This window comes from Nothobranchius furzeri, chromosome 2, assembly GCF_043380555.1.
Source record: "Nothobranchius furzeri strain GRZ-AD chromosome 2, NfurGRZ-RIMD1, whole genome shotgun sequence".
NCBI classification, from domain to species: domain Eukaryota; kingdom Metazoa; phylum Chordata; class Actinopteri; order Cyprinodontiformes; family Nothobranchiidae; genus Nothobranchius; species Nothobranchius furzeri.
The window spans coordinates 30,249,203-30,268,236 of NC_091742.1; the positions used below are offsets into that span (position 1 = coordinate 30,249,203).

The window sequence follows — 19,034 nt, forward strand, 5'->3', positions numbered from 1 at the left end:
TTGACCTGTAGGGGTCAAAGTTCAACTGCTGAGATAAGCCCCTCCCCCTAGGTCACTGTCTGTGGCTACACAGAAAGCTAAAGGGAAGGTCCCTCAACAGAAGGTTGTATTTTCTACTGAAGCATTAGAGCCCATCCCCCGTTTCCCTCTCTGATTCCCTCCCACCTACGGTCTCCATGACGATCTACCGTAAAACCGGAGCCTTCATCCCAGCTGATGTCGGTCAGAGAACCCAACCTCACATGAGGTTTGTTCCTTCCTGTACTGTAGGTGGCGACACGCCTTTTCCGCATCAGCATTCTCCCCGCTAGCTTACAGCAGTGCCCCCCCCCCCCCCCCCCCCCCCCCCCCACACACACACACACACACACTCCCTCAGGAGCATCATTCCTCCAGGGTGGACCTGGTTTTAAAGTCTACGGTCCAGGGGAGGAGCGATCTGGAACCTGGACTACCTGGATGGGGAGGAGCAGAATCTAAAGGTGTAAGATTATTCCATCCAGGCTTTTGCGCCGGCTAAGCTCGGTTTACCAGAGCTGAGCGAAGCAGCAGCTGAGACAGGAAAGTGCGCATGTGAACATTACAACATGGTGGAAAGCACCAACAGGTGAGGTGCAGACGTGGCATGTTCAACTCTCTGGGAGCTTGTTTAGAAGATGTCATCATAAAACGAGGAGCTTTCAAAAGAAAACTGAAAGAGATCATTTGTGAAAATAAAAGTAAACTGATAGGGCCCACCAGCATCAAGCCTCGGTTCGGTATGACTACCCACATCATAGTCATGCCATCCCATAGCTAACGGGATGGCATGACTATTTAACTTTTTGGCAGGAGATGTGTCGGAGAGCTCTAGGTCTTCCTGATCTCCCCGAAGACCTCAGCTGGACGTCTTCAGCCCACTCATCAGCCTCTACCTCTGCTGGAATACTTCTCACATCTGTCAAAACACATCAGCTGAGTTCAAACTGATGTCAGTGGGGCAAACTGCAGAGCCACGAGCCAGAATGTGTGTGTGTGTGTGTGTGTGTGTGTGTGTGTGTGTGTGTGTGTGTGTGTGTGTGTGTGTGTGCAGCTTTGCCCAGGTTCCTGTGGCTGCCTACTGATGAGGCAGCGATTGGTTGGGAAGACCACAAGTTGATCAAATGGAAAGATGAGATTCGAGAGAATCCTGGTAGCAACTGCTGTTTTAAATGGATTTTCATTTGTAAAAGAGGAGCAGAGTGCAGAAATAAAACCGTGCTGGTGGTAAAACAAGCGGTGTGTGGAGTGAAAGCAGCAAAGCAGGCGTGACCAGAAGCTCTGAAAGAGCCACAAAAGGCAGGGAGGAGCGACACGATAGGAGGAGAGGGAGGCTGGCTCCTCCAATACCTTCCTCCTGCAGTAACTGGTCTGATGGAGCCAGCACACACACACACACACACACACACACACACACACACACACACACACACACACACACACACACACACACACACACACACACACACACACACACACACACACACACACACACACGGGGGGGGGAGGGGGGGGGGGACTTTCAAACAAGGAACCCTCAGCCAGAAAATGGACGGAGGTGCCAAGCTCACAATAAAAACTAGCATGTGTCGGCTTCACAAGCGACTATTCATCAGCAGCTGATGGAGATCCAAGTGCTTTTCTTTGAAAGTTCAATAACGAAGGTTTAATTAGGACCCAGGTCTCATGGGATACATTTGTGGGTAACACACTTCATGCCAAACACACTTCAATCATTCAAAAACAGTGTCAGAAGGCTCTGATGGTCACGTTTTATGTTTCTACTGTTTCATGTAAGAATGAGTCAAGTAAAAACCTTCAGTTTCATTCTGACAGCATGTTCTTCCATCACACACACACACACACACACACACACACACACACACACACACACACACACACACACACACACACACACACACACACCCATAACCAGAGACCGAGTCAGCATAGCGAGTGTGTCTCGCTCGCTATGCTGACTCCACCTACCGGTTACTTGTTTATTGCAGCATTCGTACGTGTCTCGTTAATTTCAGGGGACACACACAAACAACGCTTCAAATCAACGCAAGTAACTGCCCTCTGTCCAGGAACTGCACATCAGCAGGACCAGGAAAAAGGCAGTGAATATTGTCCAAGATGCCACACATCCTGCATCTACTCTCTTCCATCTCCTCCCATCTGGCAGACGCGATAGATCGCTGTACACAAAAACTACCAGACACAAGAACAGTTTCTTTCCTTCAGCCATTTCTCTCCTGAATCTGTAGATTATCTTACCATTCTTTTACTATAGTTTTTAATACTTATTCAGTATGCTTATGGATATGTGTGTGTGTGTGTGTGTGTGTGTGTGTGTGTGTGTGTGTGTGTGTGTGTGTCATTAATGCATTAGAATTTATATTCATACTCAAATGTTTGTTAGTGTGACACTATCAACTCTAAGCTGCGGTGGCGGTTTTACCATTAGGCATAGGTCGGGGCCCCCTCGCCCTGACCACCAGCACCCCTCTGTTAATCCCACTATGGACTGTTCCTTTAAGACGCCGATGCACAAACAGGAAGTGATTGGTAGTCATTCCACTCCAGTCCAGTTGGTGGCAGTAATGCACCAATTTGTTGTTTGCCAAGTGCCATGAGACCACGAATAAGAATAATAATAAGAAGAAGAGAGGCGGGATCGTTCGTAACAAACCCGAAGCAGTAGTCAAAACATGAAGCATGAAATGGAGTTATCCTAGTGGCTCCAATGAGAGAAAGAAGCAGCCTGATTCAAAAAAACCTTTTATCTTCACTTCTGAAAGTGACGCCGTTTTTCTATGTAAACATCAAAAGGACGCAGAAAGGAAAGACAATGGAAAATGTTTAAAGGGAGGAAAACATAGACCAAAATGGAAAATAGAAGAAAAATAAATAAAGGCAAAAGCACAGGAGCGCTGACAGGAAGAAGAAAGCACTCAAAGGGAGAGAAAGACAGGAAAAAAGAGGAGGACTAATAAGAAGGAAAAATAACTCGAGTCAGAAGAGGGGAGTTTTGCAAATCCAGTTAAAGATAAGATTGGGTAAATTTGGTGTAAGGGGGCCCGTGTCTGTGTTCACCTTGGGCCCTCAAATTGCTAAACCCGCCACTGCTAAGCTGAACAAAAACCATCAAAAACACAAGTCAGCTATGGAATGTCCAGCTCGCGGAGACCCCTTTAAAACCTGAGTGGTGCTTCTACTCTAAAGTCTACCTGATGTAGAGCTTAAGGGGCGGGGCTTTCTCACCAGGTGAGGTCTATGGATAACTTTCTCAGCTGTTCTGGTTATTTGGGAACATCCACACACGTCCACTGCACCCCCATGCAGTCGTTTAGCAGCTGGGTACAGAACCGAACACTAACATAAAACCAGGCGACGGGGACTGTCTACCAGTCTGGCCAGCTGGTGGTGCTCAGGAGGAACCAGCGCTGTAAAGCGCCTTGGGGGGCTCCAACGGCGCTATGACCGTTACCATAACAGATGTAACTAATAACCCTTAATAAGACACTTCCTGTGCAGCGAGACTCGTTGATCTCGTATCAGAACCGAGTAGAAAACAGCAAAATCTCACTTATTAGTTATTTAGACTCGCGAGTTTTTGTGAAATCACGTGATGAAGAGAAAACCAACAAACACGTTGATTAAATCAGCTGATTAATTAATTACTTTTAAGATTTACGTCACATTTTCGTGACGCGCAGCCTTGAGGGGTTTAAACTTGGTTCAATCACGCAGAACCCGCCACAGGTTCGTCCGAACTTACCTGTGTCTGCTGGCCGCTCTCTGACCCGACGGAATACTGGACTCCGCATATCCGAGACCCGAACCGGGCCGGACCAGGACGAAGGCGAGCAAGTAGAATAAGGTATCCATCATCGAGTCCAGCGTCTTTACGCACTAATCTGTCATTTAGCTCCAAACTTTCTCTCCAGCTCAGGTTCTGTTCGGGAGCTCCGGGTTGTCGGAACATGAGTAAACAGACCTCAGGTTTCAGCGCCTCAGGAGGTCCGGTACAGTCCGGTCATGAGTGATTCGGTAGGTGAACTGACTGCGATGGTGCTGCAGAGAAGGAGCCGTTTCCCGTCAGACCTCCAGAGCTGCCAGCGAGGGGCTCTCAGTGCGCGGGCGCGCACGTGCTCTTCCCATTTCGCTTCTCAATAACAAACGCCAATCCACACACACACACACACACGCACGCACGCACGCACACACACACACACACACACACACACACACACACACACACACACACACACGCACACACGCACACACACACACACACAGGTGGAAGTCATTAACAGCCTATATAAGGAAACATAAAACAATAATAAATCTCCATAACTGAAGTTGCAGCGACTCCGGTTCACATTATTGACGTTTTCATTGCAGCTTTAGATTTACATTTATAAAGTGTTCAAATCAAATCAAATCAACTTTATTTATATAGCACTTTTCATACAAAAAAATGCAACTCATAGTGCTTTACAGATTAAAATGGCCCCATAGATCCCACATTCCCATCCCAGCCCCCCTCCCCAAGTATAAAACAATTACAGTTCCCCTCCCGCACCCAACTTCCAAAAGTGGACATACAATCACCCGCACACTCGTCCATGCACACACACACACGCACACACACACACTCGTGAACACCAGAGGAAACAATAGGCTGAGTTCAGATGGGTCAGGTAATGAACGACACATCAGCGGAGCCATCTGCCCTGGCAGCAACAGATCCACGGCAGCAGCCAAGACACCGGCCCATGACGCCCAGTGGCGTAGGGCAGAAACCACCACCAGTGCCCGGTGTTGGTCTAAAGAAATGAGTTCTAGTTGACTCTCATATTTGGACATAATGGTACAAACCTTTTTAATAGGCTTAATATATACAGCAATCCCCAAACAATTCCCAAGTCTTAGATTAATTAACACGACACCGTTTGGACTCTGTTGAGCTTCCAGAGTTCTCAGAAATATTAGCTTCATCTAAACCTTTACTTGCAGCTCCATTCTCAACCTATTTATTTAAAGGTGTGGTTGACTGAAAAAACATTTAGAAAAAAAATAATTTCCTGAAACAACAAAACAAAACGTTTTTTAATGAATATTACTGATTATAATGGGTCACTCAGAGTTTTTCCATGCAGGCTGAACATGAAAATAGTCTCCTACGCCTATCTCCTTCATTAGATTCTGATAGAAAACAGACGGTGAAACTCTAGGATTAGAAAATCCTGACAGATCTATGTCACACTTTCACTGAAAGTTCATGGACTCACCCATCTTGAGCCATGACGGAGAAGACCGTTGTTGGTTTAGCGCACAGGAAACAGCAGAGAACGCCTCGCCTAGTAGAAGCTAACTGTTAGCATTAGCAACTCCACGTTTTAATTTTGACAAGAAATTTTTATTTAGTTTTGGTCTTTCGACTAAAATTTTAGTCACAATTTAGGTGTCCAGCTTGTTTTAGTTTGAATCTTATTTTGTTTAACTAAATTATTTGTATTATGCTTCAAGTTTTCACTTGTGTAAAGGAAATGTTAACTACAACTGTTTGAAACTGTAAAGACTATGTGAAGCTCACATTTCACACTTGGCCAACTTTGATTTGGAACTGGCGTATTAAAATAAGAAAAGAATTGATTTGAATCGGACTGGATTTTGTAGCTGTGGCGCTGGAATGCCTTTGTGAGGGAACGATGCTTTTTCCTTACAGATGATGGATGAGGTGACCAAGTAGCTGGTACAGCCCACTGTTGAGTATCAGTTGCTGTGTTAAGCCAGATTCATACAGTCCAAGGACTGAGAACGAGTACCGTATGAACTGACTGGAGCATACCACCATATTTGGATTGAAGCCTCCTAGCATGGTTAAAAATGATGGTCAACCATTCCCGCTGACAATTTGGTTGTTGTGGAATTGTGCGCAAATACCTACTATCACTACAAGTTTTCTCAATGTGTCCTTCCTTTTAAATGAACAAAACAACTCAAACTGGAGAGCCTTAGCTGTAGCTGGGGCTAGCGTTGTTATGGCCTTCCACTTGCGGGTGCATTTGTTTTGTAACGTCATGAAATGGCCTGATTTTGAGATCCCACAAGTCAAATTCACAGCCAGGTCAACTTACCCCTGGCTGTGACAACCTACAATCTTTTCCCCTCACAAGAGTCTGGGAGTCTGCACATAGTCCCTTTAATCAGAGCCTACTTCCTTACATCAGCTGGACTGCAGCTCTGAGAGATAATAAAACATAAACAATAACATTCTCCTCCAAGGTCCATCACAGAGGAACTCTTTTAAATAAACTCCTTTATTCCAAGAAGAAGAAAGAAGATTATATAATTAAAGATGATCATTAGATATTGCCATTTATAAAAAATGAAATGTTCATTGATCTGTGTTTCATGATATATGATTAGTAGGTTTACTGGATGAGGTCATCACCATTTGCACTCACACAAGACAGAGTAGAGTTAAAAACCCATGGCACATAAGTTAAGCTTTTGCCCAGATTCAGAGTCTCCATCACAGAGAGGGTGTGTCTCTGTGATGCTTGGTAATATCCTCAAACGTGCCAACCTGTGGTTGGCTCGTCAATCATAACATCAATCCATTAAAACTAGCCAGCTCTGGTTTGTTCCTCAGTTCGAACAGTTCAACGGTTCGAGGGTTCTAGAGAAAAGCTTCAGACCAGCCATCTGAGCAAAAAGCCTCTATAACCCACAAAGATTTGACATGTTGTCAAAACCTTAAACCTTTGTCGCACCTGCGAAGCAGAACCAACCAGATAGTTCCTGCAGAACAAAGCTGACGCAAACTCCTTCAGAGTAATTTTGAAGACGCCTGGTTTCATCTATTGTTGTGACCCGGGGAGACATCCCAAGACTTAATTGGGCGCATTGAGGTTTTTCTACGAGCCAGGTGCAATGGGGTCATCAGCCCCGGGACATCTCGGATGCACCGGGGGTCTTCCAGAACGGGTGAGGTAGACACAGCGAGATAGTGTTTGCATGTGGTTTTGATAATAAGAACTTGATGGCTTTTTTGCTTATTGGCTTGCCAACTCCGGGTCGGGGGAGAGGTCCTACCTCAAGTGGAGGAGTTTAAGTATCTCGGGGTCTTGTTCACGAGTGAGGGTAGGAGGGATCGGGAGATCGACAGGCGGATTGGTTTGGCGTCTGCAGTGATGCGGACGCTGAGCCGATCTGTCGTGGGGAAGAGGGAGCTGAGCCAGAAAGCCAGGCTCTCGATTTACCGGTCGATCTACGTCCCAATCCTCACCTATGGTCATGAGCTTTGGGTAATGACCGAAAGAACGAGATCGCGGATACAAGCGGTCGAAATGAGTTTCCTCCGTAGGGTGGCCGGGCACAGCCTTAGAGATAGGGTGAGGAGCTTGGACATTCGGGAGGGACTCGGAGTAGAACCGCTGCTCCTCCGGATCGAAAGGAGCCAGTTGAGGTGGTTTGGGCATCTGGTCAGGATGCTTCCTGGACGCCTCCCTGGGGAGGTGTTTCGGGCATGTCCTGTCGGCAGGATGCCCCCGGGTCGACCCAGGACACGTTGGAGAGGTTACATCTCCAATCTGGTCCGGGAACGCCTTGGGGTCCTGCCGGAGGAGCTGGTGGAGGTGGCTGGGGAGAGGACGGCCTGGAGCTCCCTAGTCTGGATGCTGCCCCCGCAACCCGGACCCGGATAAGCGGAGGAAGACGACGACGGCTTATTTGCAAACCAAATTCGTTTATGTCCAGAACTCAGCTTTCTCGTGATTCTGACTCTGAATACATTATATTCACACACAAGTTCCAGACACCATCCTTTAGTTCGCACCACTCACAGTAAATAAGTTTAAACAATTCGTCAAGTCTTAATGGTTTGTGAAATAAATTCTTATTTTCTTTATAAACCTGACTTTCTTGGATCTAAGCAGTGTGCACGATCCCTTAATGAATAAAAGAATCCTAGAATCTTCTGACTAAAACAAATAAAGACCAGGCAAGGTGATATTCTATTTATATAGACTATTACAGCTCTCGGTCACAAGTAATAATAATATTGAATAGCTCTTAAGCTATTTACCCTCTATTATCATTACAGTTTCTATATGGCAGAGACTGGAGGGGGTGGAGACATGCAGGTTTGAGGAGGAGGGGCTTCACCTTGTGGCGCATTAAGGGAGCCTTGCTTGGGGACAGTTTTCCTCTTTTCTTTTCCAACTTTCTGATTTCCATAAAAAGTAGGTCACACACTGATTAGACTTTTTGGCATGCTACTTTTGACCGCCCAATCTGTCTTTATTCAACAAAAAATATAAATGTTGGTTTACATTCTAGTGACCCCTTAATAAATTATAAACCAACATCTAAAGCTGGAGTAACTTGGACCGATGCAGCTCGGCCTGACCACAGTTTCCAACGGCACAGTTCAATATTTTCCCTCTACTTTTTCCCCAACTTTGAGTCCCTGCTCCTTTGAGGTACATGGGTTAGGGCCAGCATCACGACTGGCCACTGATTGTGTAGGGGGTGGAGTCACCACGTTGTTTCTGTGGAGCATGCAGGTCACTTTATACTGTTTACTCATGACCTCATGCATTTTTGTCATGAGTAACAATCGCGCTGTGGATAACGTCTGTACGTAAGCGGTAGTCTAACACTATTGGTCAGTGCTCGGTACTCAGTCTATACTGCACTGAGCTCAACAGGACGGGGGCGGGCTTGTTTTTCCTACATTATATCACAGTACATGATGACGATATCACTTTTTGGATTTCTGTAAAATCAAACATGAATCCTGAAAGGGGAAGACTCTAGACAACAGCTTTACCTGAAACCATTGAGAAAATAATGGCGAGTCAATATCTAAACAAGTAAATAAGTACACTTTATCACTTTTTGCATAAACCCTCTCACAAAGTGCATGAATAAACAGGAACAAGTGTGAATAAAAGCTTGATGATTTATGAGACTGTAAAAAAATGTGTTTTCAGCTGCTTCTTAAAAGCTTCCAGAACATTTAACACCCACAGTCTGAGACAAGGCATCCCACAGGGCAGGAGCAACTGCCCAAAAGCCAGATCTCCTCGAGTTTTAAAACGGGTACAGAGCTCAGCCAACAGCTGATGACCTGTTGATCTGAGCGAGCATGGTGTTTTCTGAGTCGTCAACAGCTCTGAGATGTGAAAGCTCTAAAAGTGAGGAGCTTATGGAGTTCAGCAAGAACTGGAGAGATGTGGATGCCGGTATTACAGAAAAGTCAGGCACTGTTCTCGTAAAGAGTTGTAAAGATAATACTCAATAGTCACGACGAGAAAAAATTACTACGTGAATAATTATTTACAATTCTGTCTAGCAGCTGAGGTCTTATTTTTGAGATGTTAAGGTGGCACGCTGTATGCTCTCAATGAGCCATACTGCTTGATGTCTCGCTCTAGCAGGAGATGCTAACGTCACAAGCGTACTCGCTGAAAAGCACACGTCACTAAAAGCCGACTGAAATACAAGACAACAATGATGAAAAGAGAAAAAAGTGCCACCGTTAACACTTCTTTTATTAGACTCAGAACCAAACTCCAAACATCTTCCTGTGTGTAGCCTCCACTGTCGCTAATGGTGCTAATGCTAATCTAGAGTTGTACTCTTCTCACTCCCCATGTGTACTTTTAGAGGTCGATTGTGGATGGGAGTCGTAGGCTTGCTTACAAATCACCCTCACGTTCATCGTTTTTTGTCACGATTCTGTTCATGGCGAGGGATTTGTCTAAGACGGACGAAGAACGCACAGTGTGGTCCGGGCTTAATGGAGCAACAAGTATGTGAGCATTTAAACACTAATGATCTGTTTGAGGAATTTCAGTCTGGTTTTAGAGAGAATCACAGCACTGAAACTGCATTAGTGAGAGTTACAAATGATATTCTCATGGCCTCAGATAAGAATCTTGTGTCTGTTCTAGTCTTGTTAGATCTCAGTGCTGCCTTTGACACAGTAGATCACAATGTTCTTTTAGAAAGACTTGAACATGTTGTAGGGATCAAAGGAACAGCGTTAGGCTGGTTTATATGTCATCTATTCAGACTTGGGCTTTTCTTTGAGTCAAGACCAGATAGTTACCCAAGTCCTTATATAGAAAATGTCTTTAATAGTTCATAGTAGAATGCCTGGTTGCCTGGCATCCGTAGAGGTGAGTACATCACGTTGTCCATTGCTCTGATTGGTCCTAGCGCTGACCAGTAGCATGCAGAGACAGTTTGAAAGACAACTGTAGATTCCACCCCTATAAGTGAGCCATTTCAATGGTTCGTGGTTGGACTATACATTCACATATTTAGGATGGTTTTCCAATCGCGTTTTTAGCCCCGTTGGCTTGCATTCATTTTTTCGTTCTTCCGGGAACCCATGGTCTGGAAGTGACTTAGGCCTAGTCCACACTTAGCCAGGTTTTTTGAAAACGAATATCCGCCCCTCCAAAAACTTGCATCCACACCACCGCGTTTTAAAATAAAACTCTGTCCACACGTACCCGGATAAATACGTTGTTAAGGACATGCCAGACCTGTAGGCGGCAGTACTTCCCCCGTTCTTAACCTCGTCCTTCGTCTGTGGTCTTCCGCAAGGAGCAGTAATTCCGCTTGCAAAAACAAACAAGCAGAAAGCGCTTGGACAATTGATGGATCGGGTAGTGACAGAGCGCAGCTCTGAGGGCATCCATGCTGTCGGCTAGTGTAAACACAGGTCGCACACGTGATGTCAGCATTTTTTTGTCATGGAAAGTGACGTTGCGGACCTTAAAACTCCGGTTTTGTCCGTCCACACGCAGACACCCAAAACGGAGAAAACGCAGATCTTCACTTTGGCCGGAGTTTTTAAAAAGATCCGTTTTTGTGTGAAAAAACTCAGTTTTCGTGTGGATGACAGGCCAAAACGTAGAAACATATCTACGTTTTGGCAGATCCCCGACTACGTGTGGACAGGGCCTTAGTCTCCCTATTCTGTTCATTGGTTCAATAAAGTTCTGGAAAACAAAGTTCCTCTTACGAGTGGTGAGTCAAGAACGAGTGTGTGGCAAAGACCAGAAGGGATCCAGACGAACAAGGAAGAAAAGTACTGGACCTGACCACAACCTGTGGATCCATTGGTGTTTTCACATCTGGCCCAGTCCAGCCCAGTTATGCATGGCCAGGTTTTGTTCACACAGCTTTCTGGGGAACAGGTGTGAAGTCTGTGATGTCCTCTCTAGTTAGTAAACAAGGGTGGCCGTGAGCAGGGATGCTTTGGGACACTTTGGTATTGCTTCCTGTGCTCTCTGGCAGCGCTGGTTGTCCTCGCGCTGCCGTGGCTGGAGCGGCAGCTCCGAGCTGCATCAGAGAAGCAGTCCCTGCTGGCTGATTCTAACCGCGAATCAGAGGCCCTCCCTAAAGACAAGCATGAATTTCAACCAGCCAATCAGTCGGGTCAGTTCAGCCCGAAGTGGCGTGATGTCACGCTGCTCATGGGACCGCCCCCTTTGCCATGGTGGATGGCAAAAAGGCCATTTACACACATGGAAACTCGTGCGAAGTCAAGTCAAGCCAGTTTGTAGTCTTTTCTCGTTTTTATTTAGTTGATTTCAGAGTAAAATGGTAACGGTGTGTTTGTGCACGGTTGGCTGCACCAACATAAGGATGATACTCAACACATTTGTTTTTAAAAACAACTTCGATGGAGACTGATGACACAGATGAACCGCTGCAATCTATCAAGCGGACTAGCAGGCCTCAAAGTATTTTGGGTTTGCAGCGAACTCGTTTCACCAGGTAAGATTAGCGTTCATGGGAACGGATTCAGACGGAGCTGAAATGATAAATGATGTGTTTATATGACTTATTTAGTGTTGATAACCCTATATTTCAGCATGGAGAACGCACCATCCCGTCCACTCTGGTGAAATATGAGATCATCTTTGTATCACAACATTGTTCTAAGAGTGTGAAATTCTGTTGTGTTATTTAGTATGATGAGCATCGCCTTTAAATGAGATATCTTGCCTCATCCCTGTCTGAACTCTGTGACCCCGCCAGCGACGACCACTGGCAGGAATCCCGACCGTTTTAGTTATTTTTTAAAAGGAACTCCGGCTGCGAGGACGTGTGTGCCCTAATAAGCCACAAGTTTTCTGTTGTACCAAACTCTGTTGTTAGAAACACACAAAATATTGCAGTTTATTTAGAAATTATAATATTTAGTACATTTTTTGACACACGTAGATCGCCATGTTTTCCGCACTCAATGCACTCTGGCGGCGATGACGTATACTGGTTGCTCTTGGAAGAATATCTACTGATGCTAGAGTTTGTTTACGCGCTCACCATATTAATAATGAAGTAAAATGCTGCATTGTGCTACTTTTGGATGTAATTTCCAGTCAGAGGGCAACAAGGGGAGTGATGTGAGTTTACAGCTTTCCCACTGGCAACAAGAGGAGAAAGCAGTGGGAAGATGCCTGTAGACGGACACAACTTCCCAAAGATCTGCGGCTGTGTTCCCAACATTTTTCTCCTGATGTGTTTGAGGCTTACAGTCGACCACGGCTACTTAAAGAGCTCACCAGAGCAGCTGGATGTAAGAGAAGGTGGAAACTAAACGCTTTAGTGACCGTTTCCCCACACAAGGAGCTTAAACGCCCTCGGAGAGACGAGAGACGCTGCCCTGAGCCGGACAACCCGCTCCTGCAGCTGCAGCTTATGTCACGTTCAGCCAACCATCGGACACGCGACTCGTCACGGATGAAGCTGAACATTCACCTCTTCCGTCAGTAAAACAAGTCAGTAAGTGCAGCAACACAGTGTTGTCCACGTATATCATATCTGCAAAAATGATTAAAGCCGTTTCACTGAATATCCTTTTTTTTTTTTTTTTTTTTTTTTTTTTTTTTTTTTTTTTTTTTTTTTTTTTTTAACGTGTCCTGTCTGGCTGTGAAGCAAGCAGAATTGATGTCTGAATGCTGGTAACAAGCCTTACAGTTTTACTCTCAGGTGGAGCATCAGAGCATCTGCTTTTAATGTCTCAGGTGGAGCATCAAAGAGTCTGCTTTTAATGTCGCACCTGATATTTAAAACTTTATTGTTATTGTTTTTGAATGCTTTGTAATTTCGACCAGACACGGAGACAGAGGTGAAAGAGAAAGGAAAAGAGAAAAGGTGGGGAGAGAGGGGGTTAGGTGGGGGGGGGATTCAACAAAAATAAACAATAATGAACAAGAGTCTGCTTCTAGACCTGCAAAATGAGACGAGAAAAAAGCAAAACATAACAAAAAAAATGGGACACAACACCAATATAACAAAATCAAGCTATCACTGCGTCAACTTGATGAAGAAATATATAATCAATCATTGTTTAACTAAACAGTCACACGATAATATACCACAGTGCATTGAGTCCCCACCATAGTCTTAAGACATGTGTTGAACGTGCCCAAGCCCATACTTATGAGAGCACCATGTGAGCACCTGTGTGTGTACACGCGCTTGTTTATGTAAGGTTTATCTATAGGAGCGTCCAATAGAGAGTGTGAGGGACCACAGATCTGCCCCCCAAAGACGCGTAGGAGACGGGGGGGAGCTCCAAGTCCCAGAGATCCAGGCGCTGCCCCAGAACACAGGAACCCCAAGGAGCCCGCAACCAGAAAGGCCCCCGCCCCCCTCGAGAGGCACAGAGGATCGCCCCGGGGGGCCACAACCAGCAGCTGGCAGAGCCCCGGGAGATATCAGCGGCAAGTCCTCAGGCCTGCCCGCAGCCTCCCACCCCCTAGCCGGCCGAGTCCGGGACCCAGCGACCCGGGACCCAGGGGCGACCACCCCCGCCGGGGACCCAGCAGAGCCCAGGGACCCAGACCCCCCCAGGCCGCCACCGGGATTGATCAGGCAGATGCCAAAAATCTTAAACTCCCTGACCCGGGAGCCACGAACACTCAGGCAGACCAAGGCATCACACCCCCACCAGGTGTGACAGGGGGGAGGGGAGACGAAGATCTATATCATCAAAGGAGGTCCCAGGAGAAGGGAGGAGTCAAAGGCCCCACCTGACATATACAGTCATACACAAACACAGTCACACACTCCCTCCCTCATGCTCACACATGCACATACAACCAAAGACTTAAAAAAATACACGCAGGACACCCATTCATGCTCCCCATACACACCCTATTCACTCTGGTCCCGGTAATGCTGCACATGGGGTACAACCACCACCGGTTACCAGCGTTTGACCCTTTCTGCTGGGGTGCTGATGAGCAGGCTCCCCCGCCCACCGCCGAGCACAGCAACCCACCACCCCAGACCCCAACCAGACGGCCAGATCTCCCTCCTAGTCTCCAGCCCCAGGCAGCCAAGCAACAACAGAGGTGTGCTAAGACCCCCTGGTCTCCCTCCACCTGCTCCAACATAGTGTTGTGTGTTAATGAGGTGTATTCTATTGCTGTGGTGAGCGGGCAGTGCGGGCATTTTCTGGCCTATGCCAGCTGATGCCACTGCACCACCCTACTTGCACCCACAGCCCTTGGTGTCTAAATGCAGTTTAAAATTCGAAGTGGGCACCGGCACTCGGGAGGAGGCTGAGAACTCCCCCTGCCAAGTGCCGTTGAATGTGCTCACTCCCAAGGCCCTAAGTGTATGTTTGCGTGGAATGTCGTCGGTGGAAGTGCATAAGGTGCAAATAAAATTGGGGGGCAGGAAGCCACAGGAATGCGGAAATGGGGTCCATACCTGCACTCCTCGACTTGTCCACCCCCCAAGGTCCTATGTGCATGTTTGTGTGATGATGTGAGGGAGCAGGAGGAGAGAAATAAACGGGGATGGGGAGGAATGGCTGGTAGGGCTTAGCCCTCCAGGGAGCCAGCTCCCCCACTGACCCCAATAGGCACCTCCGTTGTCATACCGCCGCCCAGGGCATGGAGACCCCAGCCCATCCTGCCAGGGCCCAAAGCAGCAGCATCACAGAGCCCCACAGAGCCCGAGGGAGCCGACCCAGCCCCACCCCAGCAGAATATCTATGCCCATCCCTGCATTTGCACAACTTCCAGAATATATAAGACATAAGACATCCAGGTAAGGTTGGGTCCTCCCCCTCCTGGACCTCCCCCTCCCCTGTGATGGGACAACAGAGGAGCCAGGGCCTGCCCTACGCCCCCGAACCCGGGCCAGGTACTTCTGCGTATTCCTGCCTTCTTCCCGGCAGCGTACATGTAGGGACCCGACCCCCAAGGCCCAGCCCAGATCCCCACACGGGGCCGGCCACCCCAACACCCCGAGCCCCCAGGCCCCCACCCAGACCCACCCAGGGGCAATGCAGCCGCCAGGCAGTAACCCATGGCCGCCGCCAAGACCTCCAAGGGGCCCCACTCACAACCGCCAGCAGTACACCCCCCGAGGCAACCCAAGCACCTCCAGAGGGGGGGAACAGCCCCCCAGTGCCAGACATCCCCAGTGAACCCATCCCCAGGGAACATCCAGATACTCCAAACTCAGACCCTCCACCCCCCCACCCACATCATCCCGCAGGACATCATCAACGGCCCCCCATCACCGCTATGTGATGGAACCGATCAAAGGAGCCCAGAGAGATTTATTTGAAGTGGAAGCAGAGGCTAAATCAAGTGCAATATGATCTAACAAAAGATTTCTATACTGGTTAATGCAGAGATTTTCTCTATTTTTCCAATTCAAGAGGATAGTTTTCTTAGCGATGCATATGGCAGTCAGAACCACGTGAACCAAAGATTTTTCAATCGGGACATCATCCAGGTTTCCCAGTAAACAAAGAGAGGGGGTGATTGGGATATGACATTTCAGAGACTTTGACAGGTCTTCACATACTCTACCCCAAAATTCCTGGACAGGTGGACAGGACCACAGTGCATGAACGTAATTGTCAGGAATGTTGTTTGTGCAGTGTGTACAGATGTCAGACGACACAAACCCCATCTTGAACATCCGATGACCTGTATAGTGTACTCTGTGTAGAACTTTGTACTGAATTAATTGTAAATTGGGGTGTCTGATCATTTTAAAAGTTTTTAAACAAGTTTGGGACCAGAAGTTCTGGTCAAAGCTGACTGATAGATCCACCTCCCATTTTTCAATAGGGATTGCTATTCTATCGTCTATTTTGGACAGTGTCTTATATACTTTAGACAGTAGTTTAGGGGGTTTGAGATTGCAGAAGTCTAAAACCCTTGGCGGGGTTTGTAATTCTATTTTATTGAGCTTAAATTTTTGTTTGACTACAGATTTGATTTGGTGGTATTCTAAAAAGCTATTCTTTTCTATTCCAAATTGGGAGACTATTCTATTAAATGGGATGAAGTCCAATCCTTCATATATGTTTTCCAGGTATAGGATTCCTTTATTTTTCCAGTCCAGAAGGTTCATCATTTTATTATTTTGCAAAATATCAGGATTATTCCAGATAGGTGTGCGTCTGCATGGTACTAGTGAAGACTCTGTCATTTTAAGATACTCCCACCATGCTGTCAGAGAAGTGCTGATACTAATACTTTTGAAGCCTTCATGTTTTCTTACGCTTGAGCTAATAAATGGTAAGTCTGAAAGCTCTATCGTATTGCAAATTGTCTGTTCTATGTCTAACCAGGACTCATCTAGTGGGTTATCTTGCAACCATCTTGGTATATATTGCAGCCTGTTGGCTAAAAAATAATAATAAAAGTTGGGTAGATCCAGTCCTCCTCTGTCTTTGCTCTTCTGAAGCGTTTTTAAGCTAATTCGTGGAGGTTTATCCTGCCAGAGGAATTTGGTAATTGAGGAGTCCAGAGATCTAAACCAGTCAGCTGGTGGTTTGTTTGGGATCATTGAAAATAAGTAATTTATTCTGGGTAAGACCATCATTTTAATTGTAGCAACTCTTCCCATCAGTGATATTGGTAAGGATTTCCATCTAGCAAGATCATCCTCCACTTTCTTTAAAAGTGGGATGTAGTTTAATTTGGTTAGATCTGCTAACTTGGGAGAGACATTAATTCCCAGGTATGTGATATTACCTGACTCCAGTTGAGTATTAAGTAAATTGACAAAAGAGAAATTAATTGGTAGAACTGTTGATTTTAACCAGTTTATAGAGTAATCTGAAACTTTTGAAAAAGAGTTTATCAGTTCTATTGAATGAGACAGAGACGATTGAGAATTCTGGAGGAAGAGTAAAACATCATCTGCATAAAGACTGATCTTATGTTCTATTTTATTACACTTTATCCCTTTAATACCTGTTGTTTGCCTAATTGCTGCTGCTAGTGGTTCGATAAAGATAGCAAACAGTGAGGGGGAGAGTGGGCATCCCTGCCTGGTCCCCCTCTGAAGACAGAAGCTAGCTGATATTTGGTCGTTCGTCCTAACACGTGCAATTGGCGAACTGTATAATGTTTGTAGCCAGTTTATGAAGAAGTTCCCAAAACCAAATTTATGTAAAGTTGCAAATAAGAACTTCCAGTTAACTCTATCAAAAGCCTTTTCTGCATCTAGAGATAATATACTAGTTTCTATGTTTCTACTGTAAGAGAAATCTATCAAATTAAGTAATCTACGCGAATTAGTGGACGACTGTCTACCCTTTATGAAACCAGTTTGGTCAGGGTGTATTAAGAAGGGGGTTACCTTCTCTAATCTTTTTGCCAGGGCTTTACAAATTATTTTGAGATCAACATTAATAAGAGAAATTGGGCGATAGCTGGTTGGAAATGCTGGGTCTTTGCCTGGTTTTAACAAGAGACTAATATTGGCTGAGTTCATGTTTGGCTGTAATCTGCCGCTCTCTTCGATTTCCCTCACCATTCTGAAAAATGTTGGAGCCAAAATGGTCCAGAATTCTTTGTAGAACTCTGCTGGGAACCCGTCTGGACCTGGAGCTTTCCCATTAGTCATGGATTTAAGGGCTTCCTGGAGCTCTGCTGATGTTAGTGGCGAGTCCAGGACTGCAACTTGGCTGTCTGTTAATTTAGAAAGTGTTATCCTGTCAAGGAACTCATCGATCTCGTCATCTGATGGGTTTATCTGTGGTGAGTACAAAGTTTGGTAAAAGTCTCTGAAAGTGTTGTTTATTCTTTCAGGGTCATAAACTATATTCCCAGTTGAGTCTTTAACAGCAGATATGGTAGTTTTCTCTTTATTAATTTTTAATTGGCTGGCCAGAAATTTACCGGATTTATTACTATGTTCAAAGTTTTCTATTCGTTTCACTGAATATCCTAATCATCTATGAAGCACACGGCAGCTCTGGATGCTGAAATTCTCCTAAATCATTCATAACTGAATAAGTTTGATCACATGATAACGTTCCATTAACTTCTGCTGACAAAAATGTGAGCACTCTCCCTCTCTGTCACCATGGAGACGCATCTGCTGCACACGCAGCACCGGTTTTGTCCTGCTCTCGCTTCACCCCGCCCTTCTTGCTCTTCATGTTGATGCTCGTTTTGTGAAACATGGTCAGTGATGTCATCATTAATGTTTCACTCTGGATCAAATAGAAAAGGCTGAACCGATGACACGTTTATGTCGCTGAACAGTCCCTACAGGGTCCCAAAGCCGGCCGCTGCAACCGAGGCACAACCATATGATGTCACTACCCAGAGTGCAGTGCGACGCTAACAACAATGGCGACCGACGAGTGAAACCATTTTTACAAATTTTATAACAATGAAGACATTAAGATGTTTTATTTTACACCACTTTAATATAACTGATACTAACATTTACCTTTTAAGAACCACAAAGTTTTGTAACCTGGGTTCCTTTTAACAGTTCCAGGTTAAAGTGAAATGGTTTTTATCGTGTTGTTAATCCACGAAAAATAACTTGTTCACATCGGTGAACAGCAGCAGGGAGAACGTAATTACGTTTGTAAGCTAGCACCTAACTGGTGTAAACACCACTCTCAATGTGTCAGGTTCGTTGGCAGATCTGAGACGTGACTGAGAGTTCTGTTGCCCAGACGCGGAGAGACTGAG

General features: G+C 45.8%; 1 protein-coding gene across 2 annotated transcripts in view; it reads right to left on the bottom strand.

Moving 5' to 3' along the window:
- Positions 1-4,213, bottom strand: part of emilin1a (elastin microfibril interfacer 1a) — a 49,777-nt gene extending 45,564 nt beyond the window's left edge. For both annotated transcript variants that reach the window (XM_070545682.1, XM_015948368.3), the window contains exon 1: positions 3,803-4,213. In XM_070545682.1, the coding sequence (XP_070401783.1) occupies positions 3,803-3,915 (113 nt within the window). In that variant the 5' untranslated portion in view covers positions 3,916-4,213. The remainder of the gene's footprint in view (positions 1-3,802) is intronic.
- Between the last annotated feature and the right edge of the window lie 14,821 nt (positions 4,214-19,034).